The sequence below is a fragment of the Manis pentadactyla genome, chromosome 15 (genome assembly GCF_030020395.1).
Source record: "Manis pentadactyla isolate mManPen7 chromosome 15, mManPen7.hap1, whole genome shotgun sequence".
Lineage (NCBI taxonomy): Eukaryota > Metazoa > Chordata > Mammalia > Pholidota > Manidae > Manis > Manis pentadactyla.
The window spans coordinates 42,683,516-42,701,325 of NC_080033.1; the positions used below are offsets into that span (position 1 = coordinate 42,683,516).

At 36.0% G+C, this 17,810-nt stretch overlaps 1 protein-coding gene across 2 annotated transcripts in view; it reads left to right on the top strand.

The window, feature by feature from the left end:
• The first annotated feature begins 875 nt into the window (after positions 1–875).
• RBL2 (RB transcriptional corepressor like 2) overlaps positions 876–17,810 on the top strand; it is a 78,512-nt gene continuing 61,577 nt past the window's right edge. For both annotated transcript variants that reach the window (XM_057493072.1, XM_036881058.2), the window contains exons 1-8: positions 876–1,209; positions 3,484–3,614; positions 6,807–7,007; positions 9,954–10,018; positions 13,149–13,277; positions 14,676–14,836; positions 14,927–14,991; positions 15,608–15,794. In XM_057493072.1, the coding sequence (XP_057349055.1) occupies positions 970–1,209; positions 3,484–3,614; positions 6,807–7,007; positions 9,954–10,018; positions 13,149–13,277; positions 14,676–14,836; positions 14,927–14,991; positions 15,608–15,794 (1,179 nt within the window). In that variant the 5' untranslated portion in view covers positions 876–969. The remainder of the gene's footprint in view (positions 1,210–3,483; positions 3,615–6,806; positions 7,008–9,953; positions 10,019–13,148; positions 13,278–14,675; positions 14,837–14,926; positions 14,992–15,607; positions 15,795–17,810) is intronic.

The following is a 17,810-nucleotide window of genomic DNA, read 5'->3' on the forward strand; positions in this document are numbered from 1 at the left end:
CAACTCTCTCCCTATCTGTAGTCCTTTACTCTCCCTTTGGATTGCACAAATTGGAATAGAGCTCAGCTCTTTCCTTTACTGACAGTAATACGTGAATAAAATGCTTTCACCCCTTGAACTAATGTCCAACTTTATCTTTGACAATGAGCTTCTTCATGTGATCTGGGCTTCCTCACAGTATGATGGCTGGGTTCAAAGGAACAATGGAGAGAGAGGTGACCCCATAGCAAAAAAGCAATGTGTTACATCTCCGTAAACATGAAAATGTTTTATACTATACCCATTTATAAAACAAAGAGGACTGGAAATAAAATGATTCTAGTCTAGTATATACATGAAAATAGACAGCAAAATACGAGTAAAATAAAAAATGGAGCCAATTGGGGGACTGAGCATAGTACACGTCACAGTGAACGTAAATTCATCCTTTGGGGAAAAACAGAATTACTGTTTTTAAAAAAAATCTAATAATTATTTGAAAGGCTCACATGCAATTTAAAACAGGAAACAAGTAGGAATTAGGAGCGACGCCGACATTTGAACTTAGGCGGGCAGGCCTTTATTATTACCCTTAACTTTTTAGTTAAAGACACCCACGTGATGAGTACTATTTCTGGGGACAACTCGGACACTAAGCCTTCAGATGTCAATGTTTCTTCGATAGTTTCTCATCAGTAGAGCCGTGCTGTCTCTCGATGGGGAGGTACTTGAGATGTAATAAAGCCGCTTTTATTTCAGCTCAAGGGAGACTACGTGTGCCGACTTTGTGAAAGTTTTGACTCCCGTGGTCCTTCGTCTGGAACTACATTTCCCAACAGGCTGTGCCAGAAATACGGGTGCCTACGTGAGGTCTAGTTTCGTTGGCGGCGGCGCAGTCTCTGCGGGCCACCGACGGGCGGGCGCTTCGCGGTTTGAATGGCTGCGGGCCCCGACCCTCGACTCACCTGAGGACCGGCCCAGGGTTACGCTATGCGGTCGGGAGGCGACCAGTCCCCGCCTCCCCCGCCTCCCGCTCCCGCGGCGGCAGCTTCGGATGAGGAAGAGGATGACGACGGCGAGGCGGAGGACGCGGCGCAGCCGGCCCAGTCGCCGGCCCCTCAGACCCAGCAGCGGTTCGACGAGCTGTGCAGCCGCCTCAACATGGATGAGGCGGCGCGGGCCGAGGCCTGGGACAGCTACCGGAGCATGAGCGAGAGCTACACGCTGGAGGTTCGTCCGCGGGGAGTAGACGAGGGGTTTTCCGGTTCTAGTGGCGGCTACCCGCCGCGGGAATGGGGCCCCTCACCCCGGGTCGGCCTGTCCTGCAGGAGCCCTCCGGCCTCGACCTCCGGGTCCCCAGCTTTGAAAGGGTTGGGAATTATCCCTGCGCACGTTAGCCCTGGAAACCTGGCTTTTGAAAAGCTGTTAGCAGCCCTGAGGGTGAACCGCGTCTCGCCGCTCTTCCCTTTCGTGTCCCGAATGGGGGACATCTCGTGTCCCAAAAAAGCACCTAGAGGCTGAGGTGGGGTCACGGTCACAAAATACAACTACCTTGTTGGCACGGCGAACAGGTGCAGCTGTCAGGCCCGTACGGAGAAGTGAAGTGTACCTGCTTATGTCTGCACCGAGATTAATCCCAATTTAGCCTGTGGGTTTCTAGGCTGCTTTTTCAGTTCTTTTGCTACCGTCCTAAATTGCCTTTGTCCAGGCATTGCATCCGTTTGAGCAAATTCTTTTAAGTTTTCGTGCAGTGTTAGACTATTCATTTGGACTTTCTGCCTGCCTAGATATAGCACATACCCCCATTTGCCAAAGGAAGTCCATGACCTTTTGGACCTTTTGGTCTCCCCGACATTACACAGGACTCATAGTCGCTGAGATTCAAGCAGTTTGTCCCTTTCTTCGGACGGGGCTTGCAGTTGAGAAAAATGGCTATTCCAGCCAGTGAGGCTCAACTCTGTAAGCACCTCCCCTTTATGGACCAATGGGAAGTGACACGGAAGTCCGGATTGTTTATCAGCTGTTTCACTGCCTGTGTGTGGGGGTGGCATTTAAACAGGTTTATGTTTTAGAATTTGTGGAAAGAAGTGGGGGCAAAAAGGCTCAGAATGGGAATGCCTAACCAAAATATTATTGAACTATAATAGGGTGTTTTTGCCTATGCGTCCCTAAGGCTATATTTTGTTTATTCTTGCATTAATGTAATTTTCAGTGCCTTCTCCCCCATTGTTTTATCTATAGGGGAAAAAAAGCTATTAATATAGTGGCAGACTTAGGCAACTTTGGAAAGTTTGCTTAACCACTCCAAAACTCAGTTTTATGATATGTAAACTTGAGATGTTTGTGCCTACCTCACAGAGTTGTTCTGAATGTTAAAATAAGGCTATGTGTAGTTTCTGACACACAAAGACCTCATGGACACTGCTTTAGAGTTTACAAAGATCCTTTATATACTTAAGTGATCTGGCTGAATAGGCCATGTTCTTACTCATTTCTCAGTGGTTCCTGTGGTCAGGCAAAGAGATGGACTCTTCTTAGCGATAAGCATAAGGACCTCCAAATAAGCTCTTATTTTGCCCTCACGATAATCTTGTAAATTAGATAGAACAAGCATGATCACTATTCAGTTGAAGTATTTCAACTCATAGAGGTCAAGTCATATGAAGTCCTGGGTTATATAAGCAAGTGATGAATAATAGATGCTTAGTAAGTTATTTTTGAAAACATGTTTGATTACTCAGTTTTTTTAAGACTTTGATCTCAGATGCTTAGTTTACCCAATAAATGAATGGATATTTATTCACTCGTCAAAACTTTTTGATATTTTATGATCACATACTCTTTGCCAGACACTGTTGTAGGTGCTGGGGATAGAGCAGTGAACAAAACAAAAATCCCTGCCTTTGTGGAGCTTGTAGTCAGGTATGCTGTAAAATAACAGTGGGATGTCAGTCTCGTGGAAGTGTACAATGGAAAACAAAGCTATGTGATATTTAATACAGAACAATGGTTATAGCATTTTATCTTTTAATTTCTTGTATTTCTGTACTATAATTTATACTTGTAGCTCATTTAATTCTCAGTCTTCAAATAAGAAGATTGAGTCTCTGTGAATGGTAATTAATTTGCCCACGGTGTTCTACTCCCATGTTGGAACTCTCAAGGCACATGTCCTGAGAGAGAGAGAGAGAGAGAGAGAGAGAGAGAGAGAGAACCAGGTGGAGAACCAGGTGGAATTGTATTGCGTTTAATGATCTTAGAAGTTCTGTAGTGTCATTTTTACCTGTGCTATTGGTTGAGACAGTTCAAAGTGAGGAAACACTAACTCCTACCTCACAGTGCAAGAATGTTAATGTCACATTATAAGAGAGCACAAAGGAAAGGGCCATCATTGCAAATACAGTTTCCCACAGATATATAAATTACACTTTCAATTTAAACATAATAATTTTTAATATTGAAATATATATAGGTCATTCACTTAACACCACTTTTCTTTTACAGGGAAATGATCTTCATTGGTTAGCATGTGCCTTATATGTGGCTTGCAGAAAATCGGTGCCAACTGTAAGCAAAGGGACAGTTGAAGGAAACTATGTATCTTTAACTAGAATTCTGCGATGTTCAGAACAGAGGTAATTATGTTGGAGTTTGAAAAGTAGAGTATGACTAATATAAAAAAGCTCATAAATCATAGAGCCAGTAAGAATTCTCTGTTCATCATGTGCTAAGCCTTTCTACCAATGGGTTGCTGAATTAAGAAGTTAGCTCATGGTTTTCCTTTACCACATCTAAGTTAGTATCCATTGTATTTTACTTCTTTGGTGAAAAATATTGAAATTTTAATGTATTAGGCACTTGTATGAAGAGTTTACTGTTAAAGATTCTGACTCATCATTGTGTAATATTGGGAGAATTCTAAGTAAGGAACTGAGAAATTTTAGAACTACATGCACAGGACTTGTATCTTCATATATATATATATATATATATATATATATATATGGAATGTGAAAATACTTCTCAGTTTCCCATTGGGGTTAAGCAACACTATTGTAATCAATTATAGAAAGGGTCAAATAATGTTTTAGAGAAGAGGCAGAAATTGCCTTTTCTATCTGCTGTGTACTTGAATTGATTACATTTATTATTTGTGCCTTTTGGGTGAATTTTCCTATGACTTATTAAAGATTGGTGAAAAAAGGATGTTTGGTATTTCGGGGAGAAATACCATTGTCAAAATTTATGTATACCTAATGGCTTTAAAAAAATCACTTGCTATTCAAGTAACTAACAAGAAATGCATTATTTCAGCTGGAGTCTATTAACCTTGAACTCCGTCCTGAGATATATTTAGGCCTAAGAACAAAAGGCAGGACATAAAGAGGTGAATACCTGTGCTGTCAACCTGCAGAGGTGGACAAATAAGGTACTAAGTTATAATCATTATGAAGAAGACCAGTAGAGGCAGAGTAATCCAGTTACATGACAGACAAGGAACTTTAGAAGCAAGTTCCTTGTTCTCATCATTATAAACTATAGTTAACTAAACTTATCTAACATTTTAATGTGAGTAACACAATCACAGGCTTCAGTTTTGTTGCCATTTCAAAAAACTCAATCTTTACATTTTTTACCTATGGGGTTAGATTATTACTTTTCTGCCATAATGGACTAAAAGCATTTAAAACAAACAGCAGATTGGGAGAAGATATTTACAATGCATATATAGGTATACCCTGTTTCAATGCACTTTGCAGACCCTGCATTTTTTACAAATTGAAGGTTTGTAACAACCCTGTGTCAAGTTAATCTGTGGGTTCCATTTTTCCAAAGCATTTGCTCATTTCATGTCTTTCTGTCATATATTAGTAATTTTCTCAATATTTCAAACTTTTATGTTATTATTATATTTTCTGTGGTGATCTGTGACTAGTGATTATGACTTGCTGAAAGCTCAGATGATGGTTACCATTTTTAGCAATAATGTATTTTTCAAATTAAGATAAGTACTTTTTAAAGACACAATACCATTGTACACTTTGTAGACCACAGTATAGTATAAGCTTAAATTTTATATACACTGGGAAACCAAAAAATTGATATGACTCACTTTATTTTTTATTTTTTTATTTTTATTTTTATTTTTATTTTTATTTTTATTGAAGGGTAGTTGACACACAGTATTACATTAGTTTCAGGTGTACAACACAGTGATTCAACATTTATATACATGATAATTCTAGGTACCAGCTATCACCATACCAAGTTGTTACAATATTTTGACTATATTCCTTATGCTATACATTACATCCCGGTTACTTATTTATTTTACAATTGGAAGTGCATGTATATATATATATATTTTTTTTTTGTGAGGGCATCTCTCATATTTATTGATCAAATGGTTGTTGACAACAATAAAATTCTGTATAGGGGTGTCAATGCTCAATGCACAATCATTAATCCACCCCAAGCCTAATTTTCGTCAGTCTCCAATCTTTTGAAGCTTAATGAACAAGTTCTTACATGGATGACTCACTTTTTTGCGCTACACTGCAATATTCATTTGACTCACTTTATTGTGGTGGTCTGGAAACAAACCCACAATATCTCTGAGGTATGTCAGTAATTGACAGAAGCCCACTATACAGAATTATGCAAAGAACTGTTAACAAATGTTTACACAGTTGACAAATAGCTACTAAAAAAATGGGTAAAAAATATGATTCTGCAAAAGCCAAACTCACAAAGCTAAATAGATAAGATGTTCAGTCTCACTAGTGATCAAGGCAATTCAAAGTAAAAGCAAGATAATATTTTATTCTCATCAGGTTGGGGGAATTTGAAGTCTGATAATAGCAAGTGTGGTCATTCTGGAGGGAAACTCTGTAGTGCTGGTGAACATTAGTGAGATAGAGAGTACATACAACCACTTTAGTGGGAAATTTGACAATACCTAATAAAGTTGAAGATGTCCATTCTCTAATTTAGCAATTCTACCTCTTGGGGTAGTTCCGAAAGAAACTCTTATGATATGAACAAGAATGTGTTCATTACATCATTTTTTTGTTATAATGAAAAAAGAAACCTCAATTTTCATTGCTTGGGGAATGAATGCAAAAAAAGCATTGTAATTCATATGAAAGAATCTTTTTAATTAAAATGAATGAATGAGATCTGATGTATCAATATTAATCCCAGAAATAATCTAATGAAAAAGCAAGTTGCATACTGCTATCTACAGTATGATACTGTTTATATAAAAATTTAAAACCGTACATACAAAAATACTACTTATTGTTTATGTATCCATGTAGTAAGTATATAAAGGCCTTATGTATCCATGTAGTAAGCAGTAAGTATAAAGACCTGGGTGGGGAGGATTCAGACTAAAGTTAGAATGGTGATTATCTCTGGGGAAGAATGGGGAATGGTATTGGAGAGGAGTACTGATGGGAACGGGCTTTTTCTATAGAACGTGAAGCAAGCCTGGCAAAATGTATTTGATATGTTAATGCTTGTTAACTGGTAATCGGGTACATGAATGTCGGTTATATTACTCTGTTAATTATTTATTTTGTATGTTTATGTATTTCATAATTAAAATTAAAAAAAACCCTTAGGTAATCTCAGAAAAAAAGTTGATTAGGAAGATGAGAGAAATAAAACCAATCTGTAAGAGTTATAAATTGTGATTTTATATCACTATCTAAAAGTAATATAATTTAGTGAGTTAATTTTTATTTACTTTTAGTTATCTATAGTTGTGTTCTTTAACTTTGTGTTAATTTTGAAAATATTTCATTTTTTATTTTTAATATCAGCTTAATTGAATTTTTTAACAAGATGAAGAAATGGGAAGAAATGGCAAATCTACCGCCACATTTCAGAGAACGTACTGAGAGATTAGAAAGAAACTTCACTGTTTCTGCTGTAATTTTTAAAAAATATGAACCCATTTTTCAGGACATTTTTAAATATCCTCAAGAGGAGCAGCCTCGTCAACAAAGAGGAAGAAAACAGCGGTATGTTTTTATATTTGTTAACAGGAATACACAATTGTCTGTTCCACAATTTGGGTCCCTGGGTTTGTGTGTCTCAGTTTATTTTGCCAGTCTTAAAAAACAAATGGGATGTCATAAATAACCTTTTTCTCCAGGGGCTTTCTTTTAATAATTTCTTGCTTTTCATTTTATGTTAGCCATGAAGAGTTTGGTTTCTTTCATACTGTAAGGAATCTTTGTTTAGGCAAACTTTTCCTTTTCATTTAAGCAACCAAAAGTTCAAAAGTCAGACCTTAGAGATTTTCACAAGTTAGCCACCTTTAATATAGAATCTGACTGCTTAATTTTCTATTATTGACTGTATTAACTGTTTCTATTATTTCTGTATACTATGACATATATCGCCTATTTCTGTTATTTGACTTTTATGTCAAACTGAGTAACAAAAAAACTTTCTGAAATGGCTTTTCTGTGTATTTTGATTTGTACTACCAATCGAGTAGAGAAACTGGCCTGGGATGGAGAATAGGGGAACTAAAACTATAATGAATTTGTGCTTTTTGATCAGGTCTGCAAAGTCTATAAACTCCTTCTCGCTCAGTGTTTGCCATCTTTCCTGATGGATAAGGGAAATATGGGTTGGATCTTTATCATGGATATTTTTTTCATAAAGTAGAAATGGAAATTTGTTTTTAAAATAAAACTAGAAAAATGTTGACAAGAAAGTAAGGGGAAAGGAGTTATTATGATTGAATAAATAATGTTTGCTTTTTTTTCAATATAAAATTTTTCCCAAATAGTGAAGGATCGTGAGAAGCTTTTAAAAATAAGCTATGTAATTTTTATATAATTGGCCTTCCTAATATGGAAGCAGCTGGTCTCATTTGCTTGTAGTTAGGGAACTATTTACAATTAAGTATTCTAAAGTTTGGATAGAAGCTTTGCTCTGAGCCTGAGTGAGGCTCGTGTGATCATTTATAGAAAGATATAGATAACCTCTTTCTTTGCAGTGTTGTAGAAAATGATTTCAAATGTCCTTGCTTTGATATTTTTAGGGTGTACACACTGTCTAATTCTAATTAAGAAAATTGTAAGATAATTTTATTTAAAATCTTTACATTTATATCACCCTATATACTTCTTATTAGTTCTCTTGGCTGATTATAGTAATAATAATGTATGCCATTTACTGATCCTTTACTATAGTGCAGGGACTCTTCTCTTCTAAGGCTTAAAACATGTATTACTTCAATTAATCCCTCTGACAGCTATGAGGTTAATACTGTCTTTACAGTTGGGGGAAAATAAGACCTTGAGAGGTTAAGTAATTTGGCCAAGGTCACACAGTAAGTGTCAAGCTGTTATTGCAACTCAAGAAGTATCATTGCAGAGCCCAGGTGCTTCACCGTGACTCGATTCTGCATCTCACACCAATCTCTGAAAGTTTGGCACTGCATATTTGTTGAGAACTTACTGTATGATGTATCTTGTTAAGTATTATGTGTAACACAAGTATTAAAAAAAAACAGAAACTAACAGCCAGTTATACAGGATAGTTCTGTGAGCTTACAGTTTAGTTGGGGAAAAGAGGCATGTATAAATTAAAAGATAATAGAAATGTAGGAGTTATAGGCAAAAATCAACCTCTCTGTGTGAGCTGTTAAGTAAAGTTCCATGGAATAATTTATTGGTCTTGGTTCCATGGTCTTGAGCTTCTTCTGGGTAGTTCAAGATGGGATGGATTTTAATAGGTGAATTTGGAGGTAAGTTTGGAGCCTTCTATGCTAGGGATAATAAAAGAAGACACTGAAGCAGCAACATAAGAGGAAATTTGGCTGAGTAGGTTAAGTTTGTTCAAGAGTTCTCAAGTTATAGAGCCAGTTTTTAGAGTGGCTTGATGGTTAAGCTAAAAAGTTTGACTTATCTTGGTAGAAGTGCAAACTTCATAGTTTATTATGTGCCTGTGGTAGGGAGGTTGCTTTCAAATGCAGGGCACTAACATTTAACCCATGCCATGAACTGGCAAATTAAGTACAATATTATACCCAAGTAGAATAATCTTTCAGCTGATAAAGAGACTCAGGCACATGGAAAGCAAGTGTACCTAGCTAATGATGGTGTGGGAACTTAACTCCAGTCTTCCGATTCTTCTCTACGGAGCATCTTGTTAGAATAAGGCTGTTGTCAGAGAAGACAAGTCGTAATTCTACAGCATCTTACTCTGCTGATGGACAGTGACTGTAATGGGGTATGTGATGGGGACTTGATGATTGGGGGAGTCTAGTAACCATAATGTCGCTCATGTAATTGTAGATTAATGATACCAAAATAATAAAAAAAAAAAAGAATAAGGGTTTTGGGATGTGGAGATGAACAGGTGTCTGTCTAAACATTGACAGAGGTCTTGGCAGAAAAGCCAAGCTTGAAACAAGTTGAAACTCCTTTTAGCAGACAACTTTGCAAAATAACAGCATCTACTCTTAGTGATAGAAGTATAAGGAATTATAGGAAGCCCAGAATTTACAGTAAAATGTCTTTTTGTGACTTGATATTATCTGAAATGTCTTTAGGGAGTGAGGGTTTACAGTTCATCAGCTACGATAGGGAGAAAAATTGGGAAAATACCTGACGGCTTAATGGATCTCAAAGCAGCATTAGCCTTGCTGATGTCATCAAAAGAACTATTGTTTTTCATTTTATTTTCTGCCTTACCTATTATCTTGACCTTGAAAAGCTTTCATGTAGTTCTTCAGAATTTTCTTCTTACTGAGACAAACTCTTTCCCCAGTCCTAGCTATTTCCTTAGGAATGTAACATTGGAGAGGAGCTTCATGCACATTTCCAAGGTGAAGTGAATCTGTTATCACTCCCTCTAATTGTGGGTTTTGTTTCTCACCTAATATATAGTCATTTGTGATGTGTTTTTCTAATTCCTCTGTTATCTTATGACTTTTTTCTCCCCCAAAGGCGACAGCCCTGTACCGTGTCTGAAGTTTTCCATTTTTGTTGGGTGCTTTTTATATATGCAAAAGGTAAGAAAAGAGTAATATTTATTTAGGTATTAGCTCATATCAATGAGTTCAGGTTATTTTTATCAACTTGTAATGTGTATATCAGGGAAAGATTCTCACTGAAAAATTTCTTAAGGGTTTTAATTCCAGATTCTTTTTTAAGTACTGCCTTTCCAAAAGAGGCTTTTGAATTTCTTTACAGTATCCAAAACTTCTCTTATTAAATGGGAAGTCCTTTAATTTTGTCCTTACACAGCATCTTTTTCACCCAACGATGCCATTCTTCTCAATTACAGACTGCAAACACATTAGTGTGTCTGTGATTATTATCTCATGCCGTATTTTTCATGAAACATGCTTTATTTAGTTGAGTGGGAATAATCATCCTGAGTGTAGTTCAGATTGCTTTTTTGCATCTTGTTCAGATAAATATGCTTGATCAAATGCCTTTAGATACAATTTATTTTCTCTCCCTTTATTCTCATCTTACTTAACCACGGTCTGCATTCGGTGAAATATGTTTTAATTATTTTTGTCCTATCTATAATTCTATATAGAAATGATTTTTAGTAATCTATGTAGGATGCTTTTGCCATTAAGATAGCCCAGTAAAATACATAGTTAAAATCAAAGAATCATAGTGTTTGAAGGAGCTTCATAAATATAAGAGATTGTCATTGTTAGATCAACTAGCCGAACTTACTTTAAAGATTAGGGAATTGAGGCCCAGAAACTAGCTGCTAGAAAGAGCTAGAATGTGAGCCCAGATCTCCTAGCTCTTGGTTTCATGCTGGTGGTGATGAAGGCCCTCTAGCGAGGATGTGTCTGTCACTCAGTTGGTCTCAGGACTTGTCTGATTATATCTGGTCTTTTATAGCTAGTTAGGTGAGAGCTCATCCTTTCTTCCACGAGCTGCATGCTTGATGGAAAATAAAAATGTTTGGTCAAAAGTAAATGGTTATTTGCTTTCTATTACACTGGCATGTTTCTTTGGTGGTGAAAAAGGTGGCATGAAATAAAGACTTAGGAGCATATAAACTTTCCATAATGGCTGTAACACTTGTTACTACATTTAGCTTGCTGTTGCTGGTATTAATATGTTAATGGTATCATTGGATTGTGGGTAGGTTATATCTGACATACATGATTTTTATTTGTTTGTTTATGTCTTTTACAGTGTATGTATACCTAGAAGTAAATGTACTTGGTACTATATCTGCTATTAAAAAGAATTTTATTGTCCTTGTTTAGATTTAGATCTTACTTGATCATTTGGATGGCATATTTTTTGTTTTTGCAGTTAACTCAGTGTTTTGAGTTTCATTATTAATTGAGTCTATTGATCTGAAGAGCCTTTGTTCCCTCAAAATCCAATACTATGATCTCTCATGAATCACTGGTATCTTACAGTTTTCTAATAGAGTTCAACTGGTTTTATTCACTTCTTAATTGAGTTATTTGGGGGAATGTGTACTCTTATATAGCTATCTTTATCATGACTTCTCTGCATCATATGGGCATCCTGAATTATCTCATTCCTGATACATAAGTTGACTTTTTGCCTGTTATCTTTGTTGACTTCCTATGTCAAGTATACACCAGTGACAGGTTTGTGCTTGTTCCAGGGTATTGTGGCCTGAAGAGAAATGGTTGTTACTTCCTGATTTACATGAGATCCGAAATCTTCTCACTCCTGAAAAATAAGCCAACTCTAGAGGCTAAACAGGATATCTTTGTTGATTGAAAGAAAATATCTCACAAAGTGAGATTCATTTCTAAAGTCAGGATTTGAAATGTAAAGGATGTCATGCTGGGATCTTCCTGGAGTTTAAATTAGATTCTGATGGTTGAGGGCATTTAGCTTTTGTTAGAAGTTATAGCGTTTCTTGTTTTCCTCTGTGGCAAGTTTAGGCCTGTCAGTATGATAGGCTTTGTAATTTCAAAGGAGTAGGTGCCACTTCCTGTTTCACATTTGAGGAACTGAATACATTTTAATAGTAACATCCTTATAGCAGAACTAAGCAAGTTATTTGGTTAGATCAATGCTACATTTGACCTATTAATTATCATTTGCCTTTCTAGCCACAAAAAATATTTTTCTTTAATTCATTTAAATTGATTTGTTCAGTATTTCCATCTATACAAAAAGGTTACTTATCCTGATACGCTGAAGTAAGTGGTAACTTTCTTTGGAGGAGAGAAGAAAGCCTGAAATAAAACTGTGTAGGTGTGTGCGTGTGTGTGTGCGCGCGCGGGTAAGTGCGCGTACGCACCTGTATACATTTGGGTAGGCATTAGTATGAAAATGTCAAGATGTAGGAATAATGTTTCTGATGTAAGCTATTAAAATTGAATTCATCTGTTATAAGACTGTAAAATCAATATGAAGCATATATATGCAGTGTTTAATGAAAAAAAGGATATACTAAAAAGTTTTTAAAAATCTGGAAATATTTCGAAAAAATAATAGAACCATTTAACTGCTGCCTTCAGTGTTACAGACTTAACCCAGCACTGCAGAAATGACATGTTCCTATAGATTTACATTTTGGTCTCTTTTTTCTTTGATACTAAGCATCAATGTGTTTTCCTAGTTATTAGCTCTAGAACTTAAATTTCTTCAATGGTGGTCCTGTTGCATTAATTTGTATGAGCTTATATTAATATGTAGAAAAGTATTTAAAGTGTTATGTTGGGAGTCTGATTATAGATTTTGGTCTTTTAAGCATATGTACATGAAAAAAAGAATTATGTGAATGATTTACAGCTATTCCCACCTAAATATTTCTACTAACTTCTTAACAGAAAAATATTTTCGTACAAAACAGTTTCTTACAGTTTGAGATAATTTATGAGATTGTGTTCAGAATTTTCAAAGGAAAAACCAGTGATAAAATTTTGGTTCAGCTGCTAGGCATTTAATAACTGCTTATTCAATGAATATTGAGTGAATGGCATTTTTAGTACAGTTTTGGTTTTCCTTATACTCTTAGAAATTTATTAAAGTATAAAGACATTTCCAAATGTTGATGTAGCTCTTGAATCAGCTTTGTGCAGTGTTGTATAATGTCATTTTAATTAAAGAAGAAATGGTTTAAAATATTGTAAAGTTGATGCAAATTTAACTCTATAACTCTTTGTAATCCTGTAGGTAATTTCCCCATGATTAGTGATGATTTGGTCAATTCTTATCATCTTCTGCTCTGTGCTTTGGACTTAGTTTATGGAAATGCCCTTCAGTGTTCTAATCGTAAAGAACTTGTGAATCCTAATTTTAAAGGTAAGTTTGTAAATCAAGATTATTGGACAACTCACACTTATACATTATGTTTACTCTTGAGAGTTGTAGTACAGGTTTCAGAGAACATAACTGATTTGAGAAGCTCCATCATCGTTATCCAGGGTTTACTTATAAACAAGGAGTAGAGCTCTCTGTAAACATTTCTAGAAAAAAAATTGCAAATATCACAAAGGTCAAAGTTTTAGATGAAAACTTTAGAAGTTTCTGGAAAATATATTCAACAAGGATAAGGAATTTAGAAACCTGGAGTAGCAAGCTGATGGTGTTTTTCTATATTGGCAAGCCTCAGGGCTGATACACAGTAGGATGTCAAAACGGATTTTTAAAAAGAATCTTCATTTCAAATTTTTTCTACAGAAGAGGAGCAGTAATGGTTTTAAAATAAGTGAAATGAATTTTCAGCTCTTAAAACAGGATGTGGTGCATACTGGTTGTTAGGTCACAAAGCCCTTCATGATGGTAGTTTTGTGAGTGTACATTTGCCCAAAGAAAATTAAACTAATTAAACTAGAAGATATATGAAAGTGATAATTATTTTGGCAATGCATTTATTTAGCTGTAAGGTATATATTTTCTGTGATATACAGTAAGAGTGTGAATTATGATTTAAAGGCAAATCTAAGAAGTATTTATAAAGTTGGTATATTATACTGCTGCTGTTTGAGTAAATCAGAATCACGGTAGGATTCTGAGTGGTTGTCCGTTTTGGCATGGTTACAATTAGATTTTAGCTTTTCTGACTCTCAGGGTAGATGTTTAAAGTTAGTGGAGTTAGTTACTTCAGTTGCTCCTGGCTTGGTAAATTTAATGTTCTTGATTTTCTGCTCTTTCTCTCATTTCTTCCTAATTCCCTCATATATTTCCATGTGGCTGCCTCCTTTTCATTTTCCCCTTCTTTTATTTTTTTGAATTTTTTTTTCTTGCTATGAGTGTAGGGCAAGAATAAGCTGTAAATTAATGTGATAAATACTTCTACTATAATTAAGTGAAAGTATATAAACAGTATGTACTTCAAATAGTAATTTTTTTCAGAGTGGTATTTTTATTTGTATGTAAAGAATTTGCACAGTTATATTTTTGTGTTTCTTAGATCTCATAGCAATATATATATACTAAAATTTCTTTTTTTGGTTTTCCTTTTTTAACCATCTCCAGATAGATAGTTAAATAACTGAAATATTTTGAGTTGTGATAACACTTTATTTCTGTTTGCTATTTTTGAGGTATATTTAAGTAGAGTCAGTTGGGCCTTTTAGACTATTTCCTGTTCACTCACCAGTGCTGATTAGGTTCTCTGTTACTTATGTTTTAGTTTATTACAGTTTGGTTCAGTGAATGCTACCTGATACCTCTGTTCTGTGTTTCTATACATCATAGGCCTATCTGAAGATGTTCATGCTAAGGATTCTAAAACTTCCTCTGACCCACCTTGTGTCATTGAGAAACTCTGTTCCTTACATGATGGCCTAGTTTTGGAAGCAAAGGGAATAAAGGAACATTTCTGGAAACCCTATGTGAGGAAACTTTATGAGAAAAAGGTTTGTAAGTACTATAGAAGTAATGTGAAAATATTTTCTGGGATAGATCTGATATAATATGATAACTTTAAGATTTTTTTTTCATCATAGCTCCTTAAGGGAAAAGAAGAAAATCTGACTGGGTTTTTGGAACCTGGGAACTTTGGAGAAAGTTTGTGAGTACTTTTGTTACAAAACTGTTTTAATATTTGAATTGTGTACCCAGGAAACCTCAGAGTTTAGTATTTTTATTGTTTGAACCCTGGGAATTCAGAATGTGTTTTGTGGGAGGATGTAGTGAAGCAGTAAGAATTTCTGTCAACTGTTGTTCTAAGCACATGCTTTTAAATTTATTGAAAATTGTATGGCTGTTCCTTAAAGGTTTAGTAGTAAAGTTTTTGGATCACAATTTTTGAAATAAAGAAATTCTTTTGGAACTATATAGGTGAAAAACAACGTGAAAGTACTCAGGTCTTCACAGGTGCCTAGAACAGCTGGGAAAGTTAATTAAGCTTCTCACCAAAAGCTGCCCTACCAGGCAGATGGGTACAGGATACTCACTCTGAAACAGCAAAATATACTCAACTGTACAGTGGGTGAGCACAGTGTAGCAAGCTTGCATTTTATATCCCTCAGTTTGTATAATTAACACTGATCCCAATAAAATTTGGCTTTCACAAAATTATTAGTGCTTTTAGTAAATAAAATAATTAAATAATTAAATGGCCCAAACATTAACAGAAATGGCAGTTCTGTGAGTGGACATTTTGCTTTTTATTTCCCCCCCTATAGTAAAGCCATCAATAAGGCCTATGAAGAGTATGTCTTATCTGTTGGGAATTTAGATGAACGGATATTTCTTGGAGAGGATGCTGAAGAGGAAATTGGGACTCTCTCAAGGTGTCTGAATAGTGGGTCAGGAGCAGAGACTGCTGAAAGGGTGCAGATGAAAAACATCTTGCAGCAGCACTTTGACAAGGTGAGCTGAGCCCTCCAGAGGGGGAGAAATACAGGGACAGACGTGCCAGAGGTTCTGTTTTATTTTGGTGATTGTGTGTGTACTTTACTTGCTTCCAGCACCAAAAAGAAAATTCCCATTATGCTTATCTTAATTTTAAAAAATTTTCAAACTTTTTGGTTAGATGAGGAAAAGAGAATTTATAAATTTAAGTGAATGTGTCACACTGATAATTTTTGGTTTTGAAAACATAGGCAAATAATATACAGACTTTATATATTGAACATAGTAGGCATTTAGAAAATGTTGATTGACTTGAATTGCTGTCCTCATCTAGGAGAAACAGAGTCTGTGATCTTTATAAAAATTCTGTTAAACTGAGTTTCAGGATTACATGTTGTTACTTCGTGCAGACACTTAGGATGATGGAGACTAAGAGTTCCCCTTCTGTTGTATGGTGTTCACAGAAAGCATACAACTCTGACAAGTACCTGCAGAGGCAGTGTGGCTAATTCCCAGGAATAACTCACCTATAAGACTAGACTTAAGAATGGTTTGCCTATTCATTGAACAAGCATTCTAAAGTTATTCTGTATGCCAGATTGTGTCCTGGACACTGAGGATACATCAGTGAGCAAAACAGTCACAAATATCCTATTTTATATTCTAGTGTGGGAAGATGGACAGTAGATAACCAAGCAAATAAATATAGAGCACACAGATGATGACATACAAAAAAAAATAAAATGGAGTAGAGGTATAAAGTACTTGGGAGAAGGGAGACTGGGTGGGCCTTGGGCTATTGTAGATGAAGTTGTTGGGAAAGGTGACTCTGAGGAGGTAATACTAACAGACCTGAAGCAAGTCTTGTGAAAAGCTGGAAAATGTATTTGAAGCCAAGAGAACAGCGAGTGCAAAGCCATGAGATTGGAACATGAGTGGCTTTTTGGAGGAACTGTGAGCCACCAGTGTGGTAGGAATGAAGTGAGTGAGGTAAAGAGTGATTAGGAAGTAAGAGGACGGGGAACAAAAGGGACAGGCAGACTGTAAAGGGTTTTGGAAGCCATGTTAAGGATTTTTGCTTTTGCTCTGATTGATAAGAAAGAATTAGGAAGATGTTATGGATTACAGTGACTGATATAATCTGATTTACATTTTTAAAGATATTGTGGGTAGGTGGGATAGGGACAGGTGAAATTAAGAGGCTATTACAGTGATTCTAGTGATAGTTCATGGTGGCTTGGATCAGAGAAATGGTTGAATTGGGCTGTATTTTGGAGATGACACCCATCACTGATGGTTTGGATCTAGGGTATGAGACAAAGAATATAGTGATGACTTCAGCTGTGGAAATGGCATAAAAGCTAAAGTCCTTACAAATGCCTTACAGGTCTTCTGTGATCCAGCTCTGCTACTATCTGAATTCACCTCCTACCACTTTCATCCTCAGGCATTCTTCTCAGGTCGTATTAACCTCCTTTTTAATTCTTCAGGCATACCCCCAACTCAAGGCGCTTGCTGTTTCCTCTGCCTAGAGCATGTTTCTTCAAGATACTCATGTGGTTTACTTCCTCACTTCATTTATGGATAGTAAATAACCAAGCAAATACATATGTAGTATACAGATGATAGCATATGAAAAAAAAGTAAAATTGAGTAGAGGTATAAAGGACTTGGGAGAAGGGAGAATAGGTGGGCCTTGGGCTATTATAGATAAGGTGGTTGGGAAAGGCAGATTTTTCCTCTGAAAACCTGACTGTGGTATAAAATAATAACCACAAACACCCTCCCTAACTCTTAGGACTTCCTTTCCCCCTCACTCTGTGATCAGTGTTCCTTTTAGTATTTGTCTCTGACAGGTAGGTAGGTATGTGGGTAAGTATATGAGGAGGTAGGTAGAAAGAATTGTTTGTCTGACACTAAGTAGATAGGTAGGTAGGTAGGTAGAAAAAAAGAATTGTGTCTTTGTCTCTCTGCATTAAAATAAGGTTCATGAGGGCTGTGCCCAGTTCTTTATTCAGGCTTGGCACAAAGTGG